A 22,243-nucleotide genomic window follows, 5' to 3' on the forward strand; every position below is an offset into this window, starting at 1 on the left:
GTCCGCTCTATAGCACTTTTACTGTTATAGGGTGGCACCTCTGCACCGAATCACGTATATATACATGATCCAACATTTCCGGGTAGGATCACCTATATATACATGAGCTGACATTTCCGGGTAGGATTGCGTATATATATACACACAATCTGACATTTCCAGGTAGGATCACTTATATATACATGACCCCACATTTCCTGGTAGGATAACCTATATATACATGATCCGACATTTCGGGAAGGATCACCTATATATACATGATCTGACATTTCGGGTAGGATCACCTATATATACATGATCCGGCATTTCAGGTAGGATCACCTATATATACATATGATCTGAAATTTCGCGTAGGATCACCTATAGATACATGATTCGACATTTCCAGGTAGGGGGCGCTGCTGGAGGCTCGCTCCCGCTGTGATCACACACAATGTGTACTCACCTGAGCTGTACCATGTCCACTTGTAGATGGGCAATCAGTATAGCTCCCAACTGTCCCTGATTTTGGGGGGCTGTCCCTGATTTGGAACAATGTCCCTCTGTCCCTCTTTCCTTCTCATTTGTCCCTCCTTTTGGTCTGATTTATATAGTTGTATATAAAATGCAATATTTATCTTTCAAATGTTTCCCGGTGCTAAACCTTTCATCCAATGTCTAAATGTCTGCATTTGTAAATTCTAAAAGCCAGTATACAGGAATAGTAGTGGTAAAAAAAGCACTTGTAGGTTTAGCCAATCATTTTTTTGTTCAATTGTCCTTTAAGAGGGGCGTGGCAGAGGGTGTGTCCTATGCCTACATCCTTTTGCTAGTAGGTGTCCCTCATTCCCATCTCAGAAAGTTGGGAGGTATTAGTGGGGAGCAAAAATGCAAATGAACCACCCATCTTTACTGCTCCTTGGCCACCTGTGTAAAAGGAGCCTAAGTCCTGCATTGCATTCAGAAAGACTGCATTGAAATCCTTTTTAAGGGCCAGTTCACACCATGAATCATACACAGCGACCGGATTGCAGTAACTACTGTACCATGCGAACAAGTGCAGGCAAACGCATTGCATTTGCGATCTGCATTTGGAATGTTGTTAACACTGATGCCCGCTACAGATTGCAAGCGCAGTGCGTTTTGACTACGGTAAAGGAAATACCCACTCAGCGCAGGTTTTCCACACCAGGTTTTGGTGTGAACTGACCCTTAAGTCTTTTAGATAGGAAATCAGTCAGTATTATTCTTATTTATGTTGAAATGTTTATGTTTCGAGTTGTAGTTGTGATGGTGCTACCCCGTGTTGTACTATTTTTCCCCTTTTCAGCAAAGTGTTGCTGCTAAATTTGGTTATTCTTTATTTGCAATTTGTGTTCAAGTATAATAAAGGGAGGAGTGTCAGCATATTTGGGTAGGAACATTACCTGCATAGCTGCAAAAGCTTCATCTATGGATATGTGTGTATGTATTTATTTAATGTGTTACAGTCTGTCCCATTTCTATGTATTATTATTTTGAAGTGTGCTGACATCTAGTGGTGGTTTAGGATCACTACAACTTGTTTACTTATGTGACTTGGTATCTTCTTCAGTCCACCCCCTGTTTAGTGCTAGTTAGTTCAATCCTAGCTAGACCCTCCCTGTTTATTCCATGTTTCCCCAGTCAGTGTGAGTGTTAGTCCTTAGAGGAACAAGGCTCAGGAATCAATATCTTCTCACACTTTATAAGACTGGAAAAACATCCTCTGAACTGCTTTGGATTCAACTTCTATGTCTTATTAAAGGGATAAGCAGCCTATGGATGGTTCCAAGTCAGCAGACTGGGTCTATGGAGGTATGTCAATGCATAAAGGGGCATTTGAACCAGAACATGTAATATAAATGAGAGCAGGGCCCTCTGATTCCTACTGTATTAAAATGTATTGTATTTGTATTGTCTACCCTCAAGTAGTAAAGCGCTGAGTAAACTGCTGGCGCTATATAAATCCCGTATAATAATAACAATAATATTCAATAATCATACATAATACAATACTATATGTACTATATGTTCATTCCTTTGGGGAGGCCATTTGTTATGTTTTCCAATCATAGACAGACGCTCCAGAAGAAATATTTTTCGCTCTCCCTGTAGGGCTGTTCAGTGTGGAACAGGAACATGGACAGGTTAGTTGGAAATGTCAGGGAGATGCTGGAAGGAGGTAACTTAAAGGATAACTATACAAAAGCGCTAAGGGCTGTCAACCAGTCAGCAACAAGCCCATTTTTCTGTCCACCCTTAACCTCTGAAAGCTACTCCTGATTGGCTATCATTCAATATTATACATTAATAATCTATACTCTGCCCTAAGCATCTTTCTGAAATTGACCAAACAAAACAAAACATAAACTCTAAGTGGCATTTCTTTTATATACACTGATAAGCCATAACCTAATAAACACCCACATAATACTGAGTAGATCTCCCTTTCGCGGCCAAACAGCACTGACCCATCAAGGCATGGACAACACTAGACCTCTGAAGGTATGCTATGGTATCTGGCACCAAGCCATCAGTAGCAGCAGAAAATTGTCCAATGCATCACACTGTCTTGCCTTCTTCCCATACTGCATCCTGGTGCCATCTCTTCCCAAGATAAGTGACACACATGTACCTGGCCATCAACACAATGTAAAAGAAAATGTGATGCATCAGACCAGGCCACCTTTTACCATTGCTCTGTGCTCCAGTGCTGATGCTCACATGCCCATTGTAGGCAGTTTTGGCTGTGGACATGGGTTAGCATGGGACATTCTGATCAGTCTGCAGCAATGCAGCCGCATACACAACAAACTGCGATGCCTATTTTTTCTGCTTTCTGCACATGAACTTCAAGGAAAACATCTTTACTTGCTGTCTAATATATCCCACTGATTTTCAGATGCCATTGGAATGAGATAATCATTATTATTTACTTTACCTTTCAATGGTCATAACTGCTTCACTTGGGACTACAAAAACAGAAATCTGACAATGACCAAGCTTTCTGGGTGATGGAGTTTGCACCTCCCTCCCACGCCTCTATAACTTACATCTTTTATTTTTCAAATTTTCAAATCAAATTAGCACCAGCAACCAAGAGACATTTTTTGCTAATAAAGATAAATATATATATTTATATAAAGAAAAAGTTGAGGCCTAAATTGAGGATACAGCTGTAGTGTTAAAGTTTTTAAATATTAATTTTCATGAGAAAGCTTTTGGAGATCAATTTGTTATGCCCTATAGATTGTATCATGCTTAAAGGTCTACAAAAATGATAATTAGGTAAAATACAAGCTCCTTTGCTCCTAGCAAACATTTTACACTTTCTACAATTTTTTAACTGAACTGAAACGAAAAATGAAGCTGATGTAAAAGCACCTAGAAGTCCCCACTGTGTATTGCCTGTGGCTGCCTAGGATCTTCTTTCCCACTTGAAATTTATTTTAATCAAATATAATCCATGAAATCATCAATGCCTTGACATTTTGAACTTTAAAGCAAACCTATGTTTTCCCCTTTGCAGGGCAAAGCAACAGGTTTGCTATAATACCAAGGTCCACAGCAACGCACATTTACCTTCCCTTCCTTCCTTTGTTGTTCTATTCAGGTGAATATATCCTGCTGGAAAGGGTTTATGTTGTCCTACATGGGCAAAGCACAGGTTCACTTTAAATATGTGTATGTTTTATAATTTCCATTGTATGTGCTATTGAAGAACAGATTGTGAAGTGGTCTTCAATGGCAATACTTGCAAGAAATCAGAAGCTTTAAAAATATGTATATCATTGTACATGGATATGGAGACAAGCTCACTCCATGACTTCCAGGGCATGAAAAGTGCATTGGGGTGCATAGCTCAGTACACGTAGTACTCAGCAAAGTGTTCACTTCATTGCACTCTGCAGGAAGGCATTACTGAGAGGTCAGTGGCAGGAATTTCAAAGCTGTGAGTTAGGTGGATTGAAGTACCCAGTGATCATGTATCCAGGCCTTTAATGTTGGTAATATATTTGTAATTTGTATACTTTAGATTTACTGTCCCCAATAAGAATGCATAAAAAAACTCCTTTCTGTGTTTATTTGCAAGCAGTTTGTTTCCTTAGCATGTTGTAGACAATAAAGCCAAGAGGATTCTAGATAGGCCCCATAGAACCTAATAATATCTAAAAATTACTAACTGAAGTAATGACTCTCTTAAAGGTCAGGTTTAACCCAGCTATGGTGTGGATCAGTGCCAAGAGCATTAATAACAGACCGACACAATACACCTTTGACAGAGACAAGTTGCCTTTAATATACTAAACTCACAATAAGTAAAAAAAAGTAATGTATGCTAGCAGAATGTATAATTGGTTAACTCTGGCCTCTAGATCTACAATTATACCCTTTAATTGCTAACTTACAGATTTTATCACTTTATTATTACATCTGTTGTGAATATGGAACCAGTATTACAGATTTTAATAACGCTTCCAAATTGTTAAAACAGATGTCCAGGTTTAAAAAAAAAATACAACCTTACAGTGCTAAATAAGTATACAGAAGGATTTTCAGAACATTTAAAGGCCCAGAAAATCAGTTGCAGTTTGGTTTATTTGAAAGAGCTATTACTAAAAATCTTGAAAAAAAATACTTTAATGTTTCAGGAAACTTTTTCAGAGTTAAGGTCATTGTCATTAAGGTGTTGTGGGAGAAGAGGTTTGACTTTTTGTGAACATAGGAAGACTTCCTTTCCCATAGAAGGACACCTTCTGCCAACTATCAGAGGTAAGTCTACTTTAACCTCAGCATACTTTTTAGAACCTTGTAGTATGGGCAGATATACTAAAGGAGAATTCTCAATAAACTGTGACTATTCAGTTCATTTATCTAACATGTGCACATGAAATATGTGTAAAGGAATTTGCTTTTCACTTGATTGGATAATTGAAATAAGGAAAAAGTTGTCACATTTTTTTTAAAACCCTGCTGCTCAAGGCACTATAAGCTCCTTTATAAGCACAGCCCTATTTACAAATTCGTTAAAGTAATTATTGGTAATATGCAAAGAACACATTTCTACCTTTTAGCGGTGAAGGACCTGGAATTAGAGCCAGTTTGACCATGGAATATATATATATATATATATATATATATATATATATATATATATATATATACATACAGTATATATATATATATCTTAAATGTTGTTTGTTTCTGAGATTTCATCTCACTTCCTGTTCAGTTGATTCCAGAAAAGGAAATGAAAGGAAACAGGTGTTATTATCACAGGAAGAACAGACATAGAGAGCTCTACAAACCTGGCAGATGCTCTAACCCCCTCTCCACTCTACAAAACAAAGTTTTTTGCAGCTGTCTTTGTCTCCACCAGATGGTTACTCTATCACTTCCTGTACTTGTTTTACCCCAACAATGGAAGTAAGGTTAAATCTCCCAAATGCAAACACAGACAGCAAAAAAAAAATTCTAAAACTGGCCCTACAGGAGCCATTTTTTTTTTCATTCACCAGCAGGTTGAAAAAAACAAAAAACAAAAAAAACGCACCCAATTTCCCCATCCACACATTCAATGTGGATGGGAAATCCTCCTCACTGTGTCGTTCTGACTGTGACAGCAGGGAGACTTCCCCACCATCAGAATACACAAATCAGCTCTGCAACCTATTGCCGGCAGCGATAAACAAACGAGAAAATACCAATGGGGTTGTTGTACAGAAGACTATCAGTATCAGTAGATCGACTTCTATTCAACAGAAGTGGCCACACATGGATCAACATTTGTCCAGTCCCTGCTGAACTGGCTGAACTTTGATCCATGTATGGACAGCTTAACCTTTCTCCCCTCTCTAAAAAAGATACGTTGGGTTTCCAAAGTTTGTTACATCAAAGTTTCTTACAGTATTTTGTCATGATTATTGGGGCCAGGACAAATTCTATTCTAACAAATTGGTCTGTCAATAGACATTTGTAGCTTTTCAATTGCCGATATTGAAAGACAAGGATCCAGTCTGAAACTGTCTATATACAGGCAGATTAGGAAGCCTGAGATTTTTTTCTTTTCATGCTGCAGACGGCCCAATTTCCCAAAATAAAATATATATCTATAATAACAGCCAAATCTGATAGGTATCACTCCAGAATAGAGAGTTTAGAACCACACACATGCACCAATGATTCTTTGAATGATTGTGAATGGATACGTCTCCACCTCAGAAGCTGATGGCCACCCATGCACATGCCCATTAATGGTGCAGAAGGCCTAAAAACAACCATCTTGTGTTCATAACATGCTTACATACTGTATAGGCAGCTTTAAAATGCGCACCCCACAGTTTGTCATCAGATCCGCTTGCATACTGCAACTAAGCCATGATTAAGAAACCACAAACTTTATTTAGAGCAGTAACTGCAAATGCTACTTCTCTCAAACTCAAAGATCCGGACAATGAAGTTTTACAAATAGCAGACATTTAAAAATATCCCCTTACTTTTCACATTCTGCAATCGACACAAATAGCTAACAGCCGCTACTTATCTAAATAATGGGATTTACTGCAATTGGAATAATAAAGTATAACACTAAGTACTGTGACAAATTTGATTGGTCATTCATATTAATAAAATAGGGAATGCAATAGCTTGATTCTGAGTAACAGACTAATCCATATGTCAACTGCATGATGAAATGCAGAGCAAGTTTGCTGCAAATAGAAAACGTAGCTAAGTATTACAAATGATAACTAATTTTAACATTTCATATCAATATAATCAATGTAAGAAAAATTAAGGAATCAAATAAAATCTACTTTTAAAAGCACAAGTGGTATGCTCAGATCATTTAATTACTTATTGCTCCCATGCTACTTAACAAATAATGGCAATACAAATACATTATGTTTTCTACTTAAGACCACATGCATATGGTGCCTTTGCTAGCTAGCAATGCAAACAGCCACATGAGAAAAAGCAGTGGTCAAATAACAGGCAGCTCTGATACTGTCCTTGCATGTGTTTGTTAAATGTTTATCCCAAAAATGTAAGAATGTTTACTCACTTTCAGTGAATCAAAGCAGGCGATTACTCGTCCATTTTCAACTTGGCAGCTTTTCGATGGGTGTGCAAATTTACATTCTGTGTCTGGCCTTGAGCAGGTCCCTCTTTGGAACTCCCGACACACTTCCAACGTTAGCCATTTTGTGTCCCGGATGGGTGCCACGCTAACAGCCATACTTAAATTCTACAGATAGCTAAAAACTTCTCAGAAGTCGCCAGAGAATGAAAAAACTCCAACCGTCCTTTCTGTCTTCCTTGTGGTTTTGAAATGGTAAAACTGTTCTGTCTGTATATGCATACAGATGTCTCACTGCTCTTCAGCTATTACCTTATAAATAATACAGAGTAGCGGATCTGAGATATTAAAAACATTCAGTTTGTGTAATTGAGGTGGCCTGGAACTTCTCTGTCCTCTCAGTAACCCATTTGGAGTTCTGATGTTCAGCCCAAAATGCAAGCATGAATACGTGGCGACCCCTGTGCTGGCACACGCTATCTGGGCTGCTCTCAGTAAAGTTTGCTGAAAGGTAATCTCCACGCAGCTGAACTGGCAATTCAATAGGGATCTGCTGTGCAATCTGTATTGATTAGTTAGGCATGTATCGGTGCAGCACTGTAGAGAAAAAAAATCATAGAGGTTTCCACTGGATTTCCCTATATCCCTATGTGTCTGTCTTTGCTTTCCCAACAGCAGATACCTTTGTTTGGTTTCTTTTTTTTTTTTTTTTGTTCCTATACCCACAGTGGTGTAACACAGTGCCTTATGCAGGGATCTGTCTTGATTAGGAGCAGAATTGGGAAGGGGAGGTATAGATGAGAAGGGTGGATTTGCTCTCGTCGCAGTGTAGCTGGCAGCAAGCAAGGCAAAAAGCAGAGGCTGCTCTAGAAGCGGGTCCAAGCAGCAGGGACGTCAGGAAAGGCACTTCTTAGTACCAACCTGTAGAAAAAACAAACACGTTTTAATTTTAACCAAGCACTACTTGACTTTCTCCTTTGCACTTTCCTTCCCTCTTTTTCTGCGTGGCTACAGCACACACTTGCCTGTCCGTCCCCTGTGCAGATACTTACAGAGTAACATATTGCAGCCGGCCATCGTAGATTTATTAAAACAAAAAAAAAAAAAAAGAGAAGAAGAAGCTGTTTCCCCTGTGAAGCAATGCATGATAGGAAGATAACCAATCACAGATAATGTTGCAGCAATATTCTGGGCAGGAAGCCAATAATGTAAGCTGTCTTATGAAAGGTCGCGCCTGTCAGAAGCTCATTACTATGCAATAAGCAGCAAAAATATCCATCAGATGTAAATAATTCTTCCGCACTAGGTCTCGCATGTGGGTTTTGAATTTACCCAACATGCAGCATGCAGTTAGTGGGCTGAACCATGTTATTTTCCAATAAAACGACCCGTTCTTTCCACGGGGGGGGGAGAGAGAGAGAGAAGCTGAAGAGCTTGGAAAATCACTAGACGGGAAGGGAAGAACTGCAGATCACTTCCAGGCTGACTCTCCTCCTGTGCTGCCTGTTCTGCCTTGTGTACACGCTGCCTTCACTCTGCTACATCTCACACATGAGTATAAAAGGAAAGGAGGGGTGTTTAGAAATGGTACATTCTTCTGACCTATTGCATTCGCTTCCTTCTAAACTATAAGCAGCCCTGACTATACACATCACAAATCTGCATTGGCTTGTCCTGTTAAAACTATGCTGTGCACTCAGCAGACAGTTTGTCAATACATCACAGACCGGTGAGAATATGAACAAAAGCTCTCTATCTAGAGGTAAAGAGAGGTGAAAAAAAAAAACTTCATACCACAAGAAGAAATACCGTATGGCAAGCGATGCTAAAAAGACGACTCTGTGCGTGCTCCTGTTTACCTCAAGGGATCGCTGCTGTTAAATCGTAAATAGGTTTTTTGATTCCAGAAATACAATAAACTGTAGCACGCTGTTCCCCTGCCAAAAAGCCGCTGTATATACTAATAACAAGCCGACACTGGCCTCATCGTTCCAAAAGCATTATCATTTACACCTCCAGGCTTCTGGTTTTAAAATGGCACCTTACTTTTAGCTTTTTCCATTGCTTCACCACAAAATGGTGACACCTTGCCAGATAGAAAATCACGTGGCAGCACACGCCCAAAGTTGATGACATATTTGTTTTAGTTTGGTGAGGAAGAGGCTAAAACAAAAGGACATGATCAAAGCAAGGGGCATTTTCAAAACTTCAATACCTACAATATTTAGCCAACTTTGAGAGTAATAATATTAGTATTCTATGTGTTGGACCGTTTATGGCTTTTAGAAAATCTCAAACGATGCGCAAAAAGAAAGAGAAGGATATAAAATAGGCTGATTTGGCTATTTGAGATGAAAATTCAAAATAATTGGACACATTTTGTAGTAGTGTTCTGCTCTTCTTGGCCAACTGGGCTAACACTAATGCCGAGTACACATGATTGGATTTTCCGACCGGAAATGTTGGATGTGAGCTTGTTGGCGGAAAGTCCGACCGTGTGTATGCTCCATCGGACATTTGTTGTTGGACTCTCTGCCAACTAATGTTGGCTAGCAGGTTCTCAAATTTTCCACCAACAAATGTTTGTTGCAAGACTTTCCGATCGTGTGTACACAAGTCCGTCGCACAAAAGTCCACGCATGCTCGGAATCAAGTACGAGCCGGAAGCGCTCAGTCTTGTAAAACTAGCGTTTGTAATGGAGATATCACATCGGCTCGTCGTATGTCTTGTACGTCATTATGTTCGTAATTGTTGGCCAACATTTGTGTGACCCTGTGTATGCAAGACAAGTTGAAGCCAACACCCTTCGAAGAAAAATCCACGGTTTTGTTGTCGGAAAGTCTGATCGTGTGTATGGGACATAAGGGTATGTGCAGTTGAAATACATACAGTGTCTGGTGTCACAGAGGCCCCTGAGGGATGGTTTTGTAATAAGATATAGTAGACTGCAAAGTAAGAAGTGTCATGACCAAATGTTTTAAGATGAGTAAATGCTTATTGATAACACCAATGATACATTTTGTGGCAACTTGTCAGTTTCTTAGGTAAAAGTTGTATAACACAGATAAGCTGAATGACAGGATGCAGAGCAATCAGCAATGCACAGACACATTATTTCAATATCTTGAAATTTGTCACTGCTGTTATCAATAAACATTGGTTGGGGCAAGTCTTCCTTTGCAGTTTGCCATATCTTATTGCACAATCCTCGCACAGGCACCTTTGTGACACCAGACGTTTTTGGCTTTGTTCCAGGTGCACTGACGTTATCCCACCAACCCCCAAGTGGACCTGGGACTAGGTGCCAAAGTTTGAGGGCAACCATTTCCACAACTGCATGGAAACAGACAGTCCATTACAACTTAGGCAGATGTAAGTTATACTATCCCTGCACTTCAATTTTTTATCAAATCAATTTTAGTAGGGTTCAGGAAGGGATCTCCAGACTACCTTCCTTCTTTTTTCTGTGGTTATCCTCAAGAGCCTGCATTGTTTTCTACTCCAAGACATACGTGACCAAGATTTAGACTAGAAGCAAATGTCAAGGCAAAAAAAGACAAAAAAACATGCAGTATATCTCTGGAATACATGCACCAGTCCCCATTTTTTATCACTTTAAATAACTTGCAACTACAGAAAATACCTATATATGTGCACACTGCGCTAATGAAAAACACCTGTCTGTGCTGCCACTTAATATTCAATAAATATGCAAATGAGGTGAAACAAATGTCAATGTAAAAAAGAGAGGGAGACAAATAATTCTATGGTAGATTAATCTACAAAACTCCTAAATATTAACATTGTGAAATGATAAACATAAAACATCCATACATAATGAAAAGTGTCCATATGGCATATCCAAAAAATATATTTGCTCCAACATATGCAAATCAATATGGTAATACAGTTCAACTTAAAGTGATAGTGAATAGTGAAACAAAATCTTGTTGATCCACCAAAATCCTTCACCAAAGTGATGTGTGCCAATTCCACTCCCTTAACCTCCTGGCGGTATGATTATTTCGGACTTTTGCGTCTCAAAAGCGGTACAATTATTTTGCATAGAAATTTGGTGTTTTATATTGTAGGCCTGTAATTCTTAGCAATAATACACTTAGATCTGTCCACCAAGAGTCTAGTAGATATCCCGGGTATGATGAAGTTTGAAACACAAAATCATAAATTATAATATAATAAATAAATATAAATAATTAAAAAAAAATATATATAATAATAATAAAATAAATTTCCCCACGATTCACTATCGCTCAATTCTGCAAGTGTTCTAATTTACTATCACTGTTTTCTAGCTGGTCTAAAGCCATTGTTGACATAAAGGGACACTTTTTGGTTGCTGTGGACAATCTCAAGTTTCCAGGCAGAAAGAACAGTATATATAATATAAAACTGCATGCAGGGCATGGGCCAAAGCACTAGGGACAAAAGGGAAGTGAAATGATTTCATACAGTACTGTAATCTGTAAGATTACAGTACTGTATGTGTTATGATTTTTACATTTTTTGAATTTGCCGCCAGGCTCCACCCCCTTGCATCGCGACGCTCGCAGGGAACAGAGCCTGGCACAGAGAGGCTTCGGGCAGAGGACGGAGCCCGCACATAGCACGGGGGGACATCGCAGGATCCTGGGGACAAGGTAAGTACCCTGCACCAGGATCCTGAGATGTAATCCCGAGTGTGGCTTGGGGTTACCACTAATGGTGCTGAAATTTAACCCCGAGCCACACTCGGGAATACTGTCAGGGAGGCTACGAATAAAGCTCACAAGATGCTGTTGCCATTCGCTCTTGTGTCTGGCAAATATCGCCATATATCACCGCTTTTACATGCAAATCTCAATCCAGATTAATAAAGACACTCTCCACATGTGGGGATCGAAATTAAGACAGAGCCTCCAATTTTGTAAAAACACGTTAAGGTAATCGGTTTATTAAAAGTAATGCACTTACATCATAAAAAAAATTTGAATTTGCCTTGTCAAAATTCCAAAAATGCCAGGTGACTCAGTGTTGCGATCACATAGCTTCCTTCGTACACATGGAGTCACCGTTCCAACGTGTTTCGTCACAGACTTCATCACAGGTGGATCATTTGGACAAGTTGGACTGTATTACCATATTGATTTGCATATGTTGGAGCACATATATCAATCTTTTTTTTTTTTTTTTTTTCATTATGCATGGCGTTTTATGTTGATCATTTCACAGTGTTAATATTTAAGAATTTTGTAGATTAATTTAGTGCACTACTGTGGAATTATTTGTCTCTCTCTCTCTTTTTTACATTGACATTTGTTTCACCTCATTTGCATACAGAAAATACCTGTTGATAGGTCATTTTGTAGTCCAACAGCATTTAATGGTATCAGCCCTGCCCATTTTTCTTTTGCATAACTACTTAACCACTCCTAGTCGTATATCTTTACAGTATACAGACTTATAATTCTGAAGTCCAAGTTGCGAACTAGAAGGGTTCTTTGAGAGAACACAGGGAGTTTGGGTAAGAAGGGCACAGACAGCAGTAAAAACTTGACAGGGTTTTATAATCCTTTCCTATTGTTTCCAAAACTGAAAGAAAAAGTTTTGGCTATACTAACACTTTAATTACAATATCAGACCCTTTAGCTTGGGAGTCATGTGTCACAGGTCACACAAGGCCTTACAGTTGCTACCCTTTGAACTGACTATTTCTTGACCACCCTCTGTGCAGGGCCCATCTCAATGTAATCCAAGAGTATCTCCTAGTTCATGGTTAACACACATTTGCACTTCCACTAATACCCCCCCCCCCCCCACCTTTCTTTCCTACCATTTTTTATGTAGTTCACAATACAGGTATTGCTACTGCAACTCTAGCTTGTAGTATGTCATGCTTATTGATCTTTACTGTCTTTACCTACAGTATATTGTTTTCTATGACTTATGGATGCACTCTGAAATTTCTTCATATGTTAGTCACATTTGAGCATCTGTACAGGTTACACTATGTATCTTACAAAACCCCAAAAGCCTATTAAAAGTGAACTGACTTTGGGTTATCAGCATAAAGTCATGCAGTGGGCAAGCCTGCAAAGGTCAAACATGTGTGACTTTTAACCTCATACTCAAGCTTAAAAGTCAGACTTGCCAAAACAGTCAATGTAAGCCAACTAAACATGGGGCGATAGAAAAAAAAAAGAAATACTTACAAAACAAAATTATAGTGTCAAAACTGTAATTCCTTCAAACATACTTTCCATTCTTTATTTAGCATGTGTATTAGCATTTAGGGTTTGTTCACTTGGACAGTAAAGCCAGGCAGTTGAGGGGGTCACCCCTGACCATCCACCTGAACACAGACATGCAGCCACCTCTCAGAGCAGCACATATGTTGTGTTCGCTGCAAAATGTGAACAGCTGCTGAACGTGATCCATACAAATCTATTACGTGCAATGTAGTTGCACTTGATTGTGGTACGAGTGTGTGCTATTTACAGGGTTAAATCAGATTGTGAGGAGGTTGCCTTGGAGAAAGCATTCCACTACAGATTGCTTCTCAGGGGCTGCTGCACATGTGAATAAGTCTTTAAAAACATTTAAAACAAATGAACTAACACTGCAGATTGTTCAGTTGATCCTACCATAACAATTTACAACTCTAATTACAGGGGTTTATTTACTAAAGCTGGAGAGTGCAAAATCAAGCTCACTTCTGCAAAGAAACCAATCAGCTTTCAGGTTTTATTGCCAAAGCTTAATTGAACAAGCTGAGGTTAGAAGCTGATTGGTTTCTGTACAGAGGTAAGCCTAATTTTGTACTTTTCAGCTTTAGTATATAAACCCCACAGTTTCTTATAAAAGCAGACGTCATCATCATTTATATTCTGAGGAAAAGTCTATGTATCGCCTAAATCTTAAATAATTACATATTAAACAGCCATTACTTAGGGAATGTTGGGACCACCTAAAGTCCATTGAAAATCTTTGAACCAAGATATAATTATCAGATAGAACCACTAAAGGTCTGGTTGATTGGCATACTTCCAATAACAAATACAACCCAAATACATGGCAAAACATTTAGGTAACATTCTCTACGGGGCAATTATGAAGCATTCGTATTTAAGCATGCACAATTATCGTTGTTTAAGAGCTATTGTTCAGATTCTTGTATAACCTATAAGTTGCTATTGGTTCTATCACCTTCCTGTTGATAATTATTACCCCTATGAGGCTGTGAAGGGTTGGGGCCTCTGACTACCTCTAAGCCCACGTTCAAATTGGGCCAGTTTGACATGTGATTTGACATGCCAAATCGGAGCCTATTGCTGGTAATGGCGCCGCCCGATTTTGCGGCGCCGCACCGATTCCCAAAAGTAGTTTCTGCACTACTTTTGGCGACTTTGAGGGCAATTTCAATAAACATGTCTGTCAAATTGCCCCCAAAGTCAGACTGAAATGCCAGTTTGAAATCGTGTGGGTTCAGCTGAACTTGCACGATTTCAAACCCGCCCTCAGTGTGAAAGTGGGCTCATGCACAAATCAGTAAAACACATTAGATATAACAGCTAAATAAACCTAGCATTTCACAACTCTAGACTCTCAGGCAAGTGCTGGGGAATTTCTTCAGAAAGAGTGTAAAAACTCTAAAAACCACAAGAGACATTACACCATTTGAAAGTTAGAAAGGTGCATATCACAATGCATACGCAGACTGCAAAACTCAAGATAGAAAATGAAGTGCCACACCACTGCTAGTGACAAAGGAGCGTTTTGGACCCCAGAACATATTGGCCACTCTTAAGCAGGCCATACATGGTCGAATTTCGAACTAATTTTCTTTTCAAAATCAGAAAGTTCGTTTTTTTGTGATCCGATAATGCCACCATTGATTTTCGAAATCAAGCCTTCAATTTCACCTCATGTTGCTACAGAAAAGAATTTTCGTGGCCGGGAATCTTCTTTTCTCTCCGTAAATTTTCTTTTCTTATTACATTTCTCGCACGATTCTCCCATCATTGATTAGAAAATCGTTTGTTTTTCTAAAAATTTCCAACATGTCCGATTCCTCAAATTTGATTGCCGCACGAAAATCGGCCATTGCTGCAGCCCACTTATGGTGCGAAATTCGTACGAAAATTCTTAGATACGATTTTCGACCTATGTATGGCCGGCATTAGAATTGTTTCCCTGAATTTTATTGGAATAACAATAACCTAACTTTACAGGTTCAACACCATTTTTCCATGCTCCTGAAAAAGTGAACAGGCTGTGAGGATTACAAACCTACATACATTGATTTTCTAATCCATACTGACTGACAAGGGTAGCTTTGTATTTTATCAAGCTGAAGGTTTGGAGGAAAATCAGTTTTGGGGTAAATAAGCAGGCTTCCATTGCTGAACTCTCATTCTGACAAAGCTAGTTCCCTGATTTTGTGTTGATTGATTGGTGTGCATGGAGCCTAACTTCACTTGCTGCATATTTGTTGAGTCATTGCCTTAGAAGCCAGAAACAGCCAGGAAACTAGAATTTTTACATAGAAGGCCGCAATGACACCTTACATATTTCATAAAATGTTTTTTTTTTTTTTTAAAGATTGAGTGAAATGCTCAAATGGGGTAATATTCAGAGGTTGATCTCTGGGATCCCAATTCTTAACTGTCTGCAAGATCCTAGAGACAGCAAGGTTCTGGGGACTGATAAATGTGATTCCACCATTCTTAGCAGAGCCAACATTTTGCTTTTTATCTGATATAAAGACAGTCTCCCTCGGAATAAAAAAAACCCATGTAATTAATGTAAATCAGTCCAATCAGTCCTAAAATGGTCAACATCCCCTAAATATATCCTTTATAAGTCTGAAATACCCAATTGCAATCAAACTTACATATCAAAACTATTTCTATAGTTAGACTGCAACTAGTGACTATAAGAAAACTCTAACTACACAAATAAATTGATAGACATATTATTTAGGTTTTCACTAATTTAAATTATTTTATAACATTTTGACCTCCAAATCTTATCTTTCATATAGATACAAAAAAAACCATTCAAGCACTATTTTCTCTCATGGACTTACCATTATATATAGTGTCATTTAATATGAGTGGCTTTGACCCTGCTGTTTACTTTATCATTTTAGGAGCCTAGAAGCTATGCATTATGGTATCTTGCAATATTCGGGTTCCTTCACAGGTCCTTTCACCGGTCTGTAAACAGATCCTTTGCTGTTTGAAGCAGAACAGACTTCACTTTTGTGACATTTGTGGCCATATATTTTTTGCTGCATTTAGCAACTGGGGCTTTGCTGACCCGTGTTGGATCTGTGAGCAGCCAGATGAAAATGGACTTGTGTCCGTTTACATCAGGCTACCTCACATCTGTCACTTTTGGTCCAGAAAAAGAATGCAGTACTTTTGCATTTTTTTTACAGACCTAGATGGACTCTGAGGTAAGCCTTCCCTTAAGCCCCATTCACATGGGCTGAATGTCGGGAGACAAACAGCCGGTTCAAAGAAAACTGCCCAACATTCGGCCCGTGTGTATGCCACCCTGTCCAACAGGAAACCAGCAGTCGACTGACTCCTGATCAGCGCTCTCAGCCAGTGGCAGAGAAAGCTGACTGGAGTGTTCTGGGGGGCATCCCCCTGTCAGAAAACAACAGCTCAGAGGGGGAGATCACTGCACTAACTTCTCATAGTTAGTACAGCGGCTTAGACTCAAGGTTTTTTTCCGTTCAACCCAGCGGGTAGTGTGTACCAGGCTTTAGACTTACATGCAGCGACCCATCAGGACTGTCTGAAAAAACTTACAGGTGGAGCTGATAGGAAAGCCTGTGTGAAAGGACCCTTAGATTAAATCTATTGTAGTCCAGACTGAGCTTAAACATTGTGTATTAATATACTGCAGCAATTTTTATGTTATTTATTTTACAGATAACTTAAATTCTTTTTGTCTGCTTAGGTATAAATAATGAAAATTCCTGCTAGGAAATATCAGCTGTTGCATAAGACTTAAGCAGACAGCGATAGGCTGATATGGATCTTTAGCATCTAGGCCTCCTAAATATTGTTTGTGCAAAATCTATATTGCTGAAAATAGTTTATCGAATGGCTTATTTAATTAAGGTATACAGAAGACTCCTATGATAAAACTACTACACTTATTACACTAGACAAGTTATTTATAAAGCTGGGGCTATCATACTTGACATGCATTCTGCTTTAGTGATAGGCTTAGTGATGTCCCAGCTACGGAATATAGATCCGTCTTGATAACTGTCAAGCGCTGCTGGTTGGAATTTAAGTTAAACTTCGGGCAAACAGTTAGATGTACAATTAAAATATACAAATGCAATGTGTCTTATCTGCCAAAGGAGCCGCAGTCCTCTCTGGCCACTTTTGTGATTCATGGTTCTCCACTATTATCTTCGGTAGAAAAAAAAAAGCAGAAGTATCACCTTCTTGCCCACAGCCTGCTGATTGGACAATAAAGGAGTGGCAAAATAATGATGAGTTATCATCCCTCTTCTTAATCTGCCCTCATATGTATGCAAGACACCTAACTGTCTACTAGTGCCATCTCTCTGTGTTGTGATATGCTGTGTTGTACAAATGGTGCACTGACAGCCCATTCAACATGAACTGGCTGTCTTAACACATTGAACATTACCACACAAAATAACACACACTAACATGCAGGTGATATTGTATTGTGCATAGAGAAAATATCTTGCAACACTATGGTGTCCGCTTATGAAGCAGTGATCAGCGGTGATCCCAAGGATCGCCGCTGATCACAGTCCATAAACAGTTTATGAAACAGAGATAATCAGGGGGAGAAGTGTTTGAACTTGTTCTCCCGCCGATGATCTCTACACATGGAGAATCCTCACTGACTGTCAGAGTAACGGCCAGTTTATGAAGCGGTGATCTCAGCGCTTCACTGGCGATCTGTGTCAGAATTCACACTCCCAGGTTCACCAGCTCAGAGCTGGTGAATCGGGGAGTGAAGAGGAAATCTGGGGGGGTCTGAGGGGGAAGGAGGAAGATTTTTAACTTCCTTATGTCTCGTTCAGACCCCCCAACACTGTAAGCATGTCCCCCTGTCATATTTATGTGTATACACATATATATATATATATATATATATCTATGTATATATAATGTGTGTGTGTATATATACATGTATATATAATGTGTGTGTGTGTATACATATGTATATAATGTAGGGGGACTCATTATTTTATTAACATTAATCCACGCCGTCTGTCCGTGTATTGAGCGGTGATAATTTAACACTGCTTAATAAACTGACATCTCTGTGTTTCGGTGAATTTCTGGTGCTGTAATCTCGGAAAGTCTCACGAGATTCCAGTATCAGGGGCCGTTCTCCACTGTTGGAAGCGTTTGTAGATCGCTTCACTCCTCAGAAGGTGAAGCGATCTACAAAGCTTCATAAACAGGCACACAGAGGAGAAAGATCTTCACTGTGAATGCCAGAGAATGAAGCAGTGAATAGATTTCACTGCTTCATAAACGGACACCTATAGGCCTTATTTACTAAAGCATGGTACAGTGAACTCTATTCTTTTAAGGAAAACTCCATTTTCAATTAAAAAGTATATAAAATTGCTACACAAACTATTTTGTAATTTAATATTATTTAACCATTTCAATATTGGGCACTTTTACTCCTTTCCTGCCCAGGCCAATTTTTTAAGCTTCTAGTGCTTTGAATAACAATTTCGCAGTCATGCAGTACTTTACATATATGACATTTTTATCATTTTTTCACACAACAAGAGCTTTCTTTTAGTGGTATTTAATCACCACTGGGTATTAAGGTTATGGAGACACTGCATTTTCTTTAATAAAATTCTGAGATTTCACCAGGTGATTCTAATACAGGATGACTCTCCCATCCAGGAAGCAGTATAGAGAGGACAGAAAAAAAAGTAGAAATCTCCAACTACAGTGTGAACCTAGGCTTCATTAATGGCTAACACTTTACTACTAAAGGAGGAAATATTGTGAATATTGACTTTTTATCTAATAATGCAAAAAGCAAATTACTGTTTACTAATTTCACCTTTTTTTATTATTATTTATTTATTATAGGTAATTATATAGTACTGTCAATTTACGCAGCACTTCCCATATATATATATATATATATATATATATATATATATATATTGTACATTCACATCAGTCCCTGACCTCAAGGAGCTTACAATCTAAGGTCCCTAACTCACATTCATGCATACACATAGTAGGGCCAATTTTGACAGGATCCAATTAAACTTTCAGCCTATCTTTGGAGTGTGGGAGGAAACCGGAGTACCCGGAGGAAACAGGGAGAACATGCAAGCTTATGATTGGGTATTAAAAGCAAACATGAATTTACTTACACATGATTGGATAATTGAAATTTAATGTGTCAAGATTCTCAGCTCCTTTAGGAAATCATCCCAACTGTTTACTTGCTTATTTCCTAAACATAACCAGGGCATGGTGGGATTTCTGCAGAAGCATAGAATGTGGCCTCGGGCAAAAGGTCTTCCAGGGAAAGCACATCTATCTACATATTGCGTTGCTGACGGGCAATAACACGTGCCTGTGTATAATAAAATATTCCAGACTGCCTATCAAGACAGACCTTCATTATAGTCTGGGCACCGCTTGTTTCTTTTCAGAGGTGGAATTGTGTACTTAATACCCATGGTTTACCCACTCTAGAACCAAACCACTATAAGAGCAGAACAGCACTTTGCCTTACTATGTCTTAGTTCAAGGATTATGGACATAGAGTAGATACATTCTCACTACTAGCCTTTCCTCTCCCAGCAGAAGCATAAATCTGCCCAATGCCCATCAACCAAGGATCCCCTTTAGGAAGAATTTGCACCTCCACAGATGTGCTTATCTCACTACAGTTGGGGACTGCTGCTTTTAATTACATTTTTTGTGCCTTAAAAGTCCACCCTAGTGAAAAGGCATTCCAGCAGTGTGCTCACTAATGGTTTGCTAGTACTACACCTAGTACCTAACTAGGAGACTTTGGAGGGGAATTTTGTTTCACTGTAGTAAATTACAGTAGGTACACAGAAAGCTGCTATTGGATCCAAGTTCTGTGATATGCCTCGGTACAAAACAGGCTCAATCAGAGTTCAGTTCTTTCATCTCTAACCAACAAGCATATTAAATTTGCAGTATTAGCACTAGAAATATTAAATATAAAATGAAAACATGAAATTATAATGTATTGTTGAATGGATTCCCATTTTAAACATGAAAACTATTGCTGTTGAAAAAAATAAATAGTCTTGCCTTTTAATTCTGTAATTATGCAGAATAATGAACAGCATATGACTAAACCCATTAATTATATGAAGAACAATAGCAATTTTTAGAGAGAAGAATTTTGTTGTTATACTTTAACACTTGGTAACAATATTCCTTTTTTGTGATTTTTCATTTCAATTAGCTACAGTAGTTATCTATTCTTATCAACAAATATCTGCAGAAAATCAAGTATAGTTTTCTGGTGTATACAATGGAGATGTCAGAGAAGACAGTAATGAAAGCTTGTGCGCAGTCGAAAAGCCACACAGAATGTCTGCTTTCCTTACATTTTAGCCAAGCTCATTTTAGTTCTTCAAATGCATTTCCAATTTTTTACTTCAAAAACAGGACCCTTCTCAGTGCAACAGATATTAACCTATGAAAGAAGAATTCCAGCTATGGATATTTTTACATAGTTACATTGCTTCAGCTTGGATCAATGTAACTATACATATACCATACCCATGGAACCTCTCTAGAACCTGGAAATCACTGTAGTAGATAACATTAATACAGTGATCTCCAGTAGCCTCTGGATCCTGTGCTGAGCAGCTGCCCCGCTGCTTACTGAACACAGGAGGTTTTTTTTATGGAGTACAGGCACAATTCAAAGAACATTTGGGATTTTCTCAATGAATGCAAAGTTTTCTCTGATTGTGTGACGTGAAGATTGTGACATCACTGCCTTGCCTTTCCACCTCGTCCAATCCGAGAACACTTTGCAGTCATTGAGAAAATGCAAAGCATTCTCTGAATGATGCCGGTGCCAAGCACAATGCAGCATGGCAGCCACTCGGCATAGGACCTAGAATCTATGGGAAATTAGTGCAGTAGTGGTGCCTACTACAGGCATACCCCACTTTTAAGTACACAATGGGGTTTATTTACTAAAGCTGGAAAGTGCGAAATCAGGCTCACTTCTGCATAGAAACCAATGAGCTTCCATGTTTTATTACCAAAGCTTAATTGAACAAACTGGGGTTAGAAGCTCATTGGTTTCTATGCAGAAGTGAGCCTGATTTTGCACTTTCCAGCTTTAGTAAATAAACCCCATTGTGTACTTAAAAGTGGGGTATGCCTGTACAGTGCTTTTAAGCACCTAGAGGGATGCCACAGGTATGGTATATTCATAGTTCATTGGTCTGAGCTGGACTAACATAACAGTGTAAACATACCCATACCTGGAATTCTTCTTTAACCGCTTCAGCCCCAGAAGATTTGACCCCCTTCCTGACCAGAGCACTTTTTGCAATTCGGCACTGCGTCGCTTTAACTGACATTGCACCCAAACAAAATTGACATCCTTTTTTTTCCACAAATAGAGCTTTCTTTTGGTGGTATTTGATCACCTCTGCGGTTTATATTTTTTGTGCTATAAACAAAAAAAGAGCGACTATTTTGAAAAAAATGCATTACTTTTTACTATAATAAATATTCCCCAAAAATATATAAAAAAAATGTTTTTCCTCATTTTAGGCCAATATATATTCTTCTACATATTTTTAGTAAAAAAAAAAAATCGCAATAAGCGTATATTGATTGGTTTGCGTAAAAGTTATAGCGTCTACAAAATAGGGGATAGTTTTATGTCATTTTTATTATTAATTTTTTTTTTATTTTTTTATTAGTAATGGCAGCGATCTGCGATTTTTATCAGGCATGCAACATTATGGCGGACACATCGCACATTTTTTACACTATTTTGGGACCATTGTCATTTATACAGTGATCAGTGCTATAAAAATGCATTGATTACTGTGTAAATGACACTGGTAGTGAAGCGGTTAACCACTAGGGGGCGATGAAGGGGTT

At 38.7% G+C, this 22,243-nt stretch overlaps 1 protein-coding gene across 28 annotated transcripts in view; it reads right to left on the reverse strand.

Annotated features, from left to right (window-relative positions):
* Window positions 1–22,243, reverse strand: part of MBNL1 (muscleblind like splicing regulator 1) — a 289,440-nt gene that overhangs the window by 185,072 nt on the left and 82,125 nt on the right. For 23 of the 28 annotated variants that reach the window (XM_073626017.1, XM_073626025.1, XM_073626034.1 and 20 more), the window contains exon 2: window positions 7,064–7,999. The exons of 1 other annotated variant lie outside the window; for it this stretch is intronic. In XM_073626017.1, the coding sequence (XP_073482118.1) occupies window positions 7,064–7,237 (174 nt within the window). In that variant the 5' untranslated portion in view covers window positions 7,238–7,999. Of the gene's footprint in view, window positions 1–7,063; window positions 8,000–8,103; window positions 8,431–8,872; window positions 8,897–21,612; window positions 21,638–22,243 lie in introns of those variants that run through there. 4 more of the 28 variants (XM_073626020.1, XM_073626022.1, XM_073626018.1 and 1 more) reach the window with 4 other exon arrangements.

This window comes from Aquarana catesbeiana, linkage group LG04 (genome assembly GCF_042186555.1).
Source record: "Aquarana catesbeiana isolate 2022-GZ linkage group LG04, ASM4218655v1, whole genome shotgun sequence".
Classification (NCBI taxonomy): domain Eukaryota; kingdom Metazoa; phylum Chordata; class Amphibia; order Anura; family Ranidae; genus Aquarana; species Aquarana catesbeiana.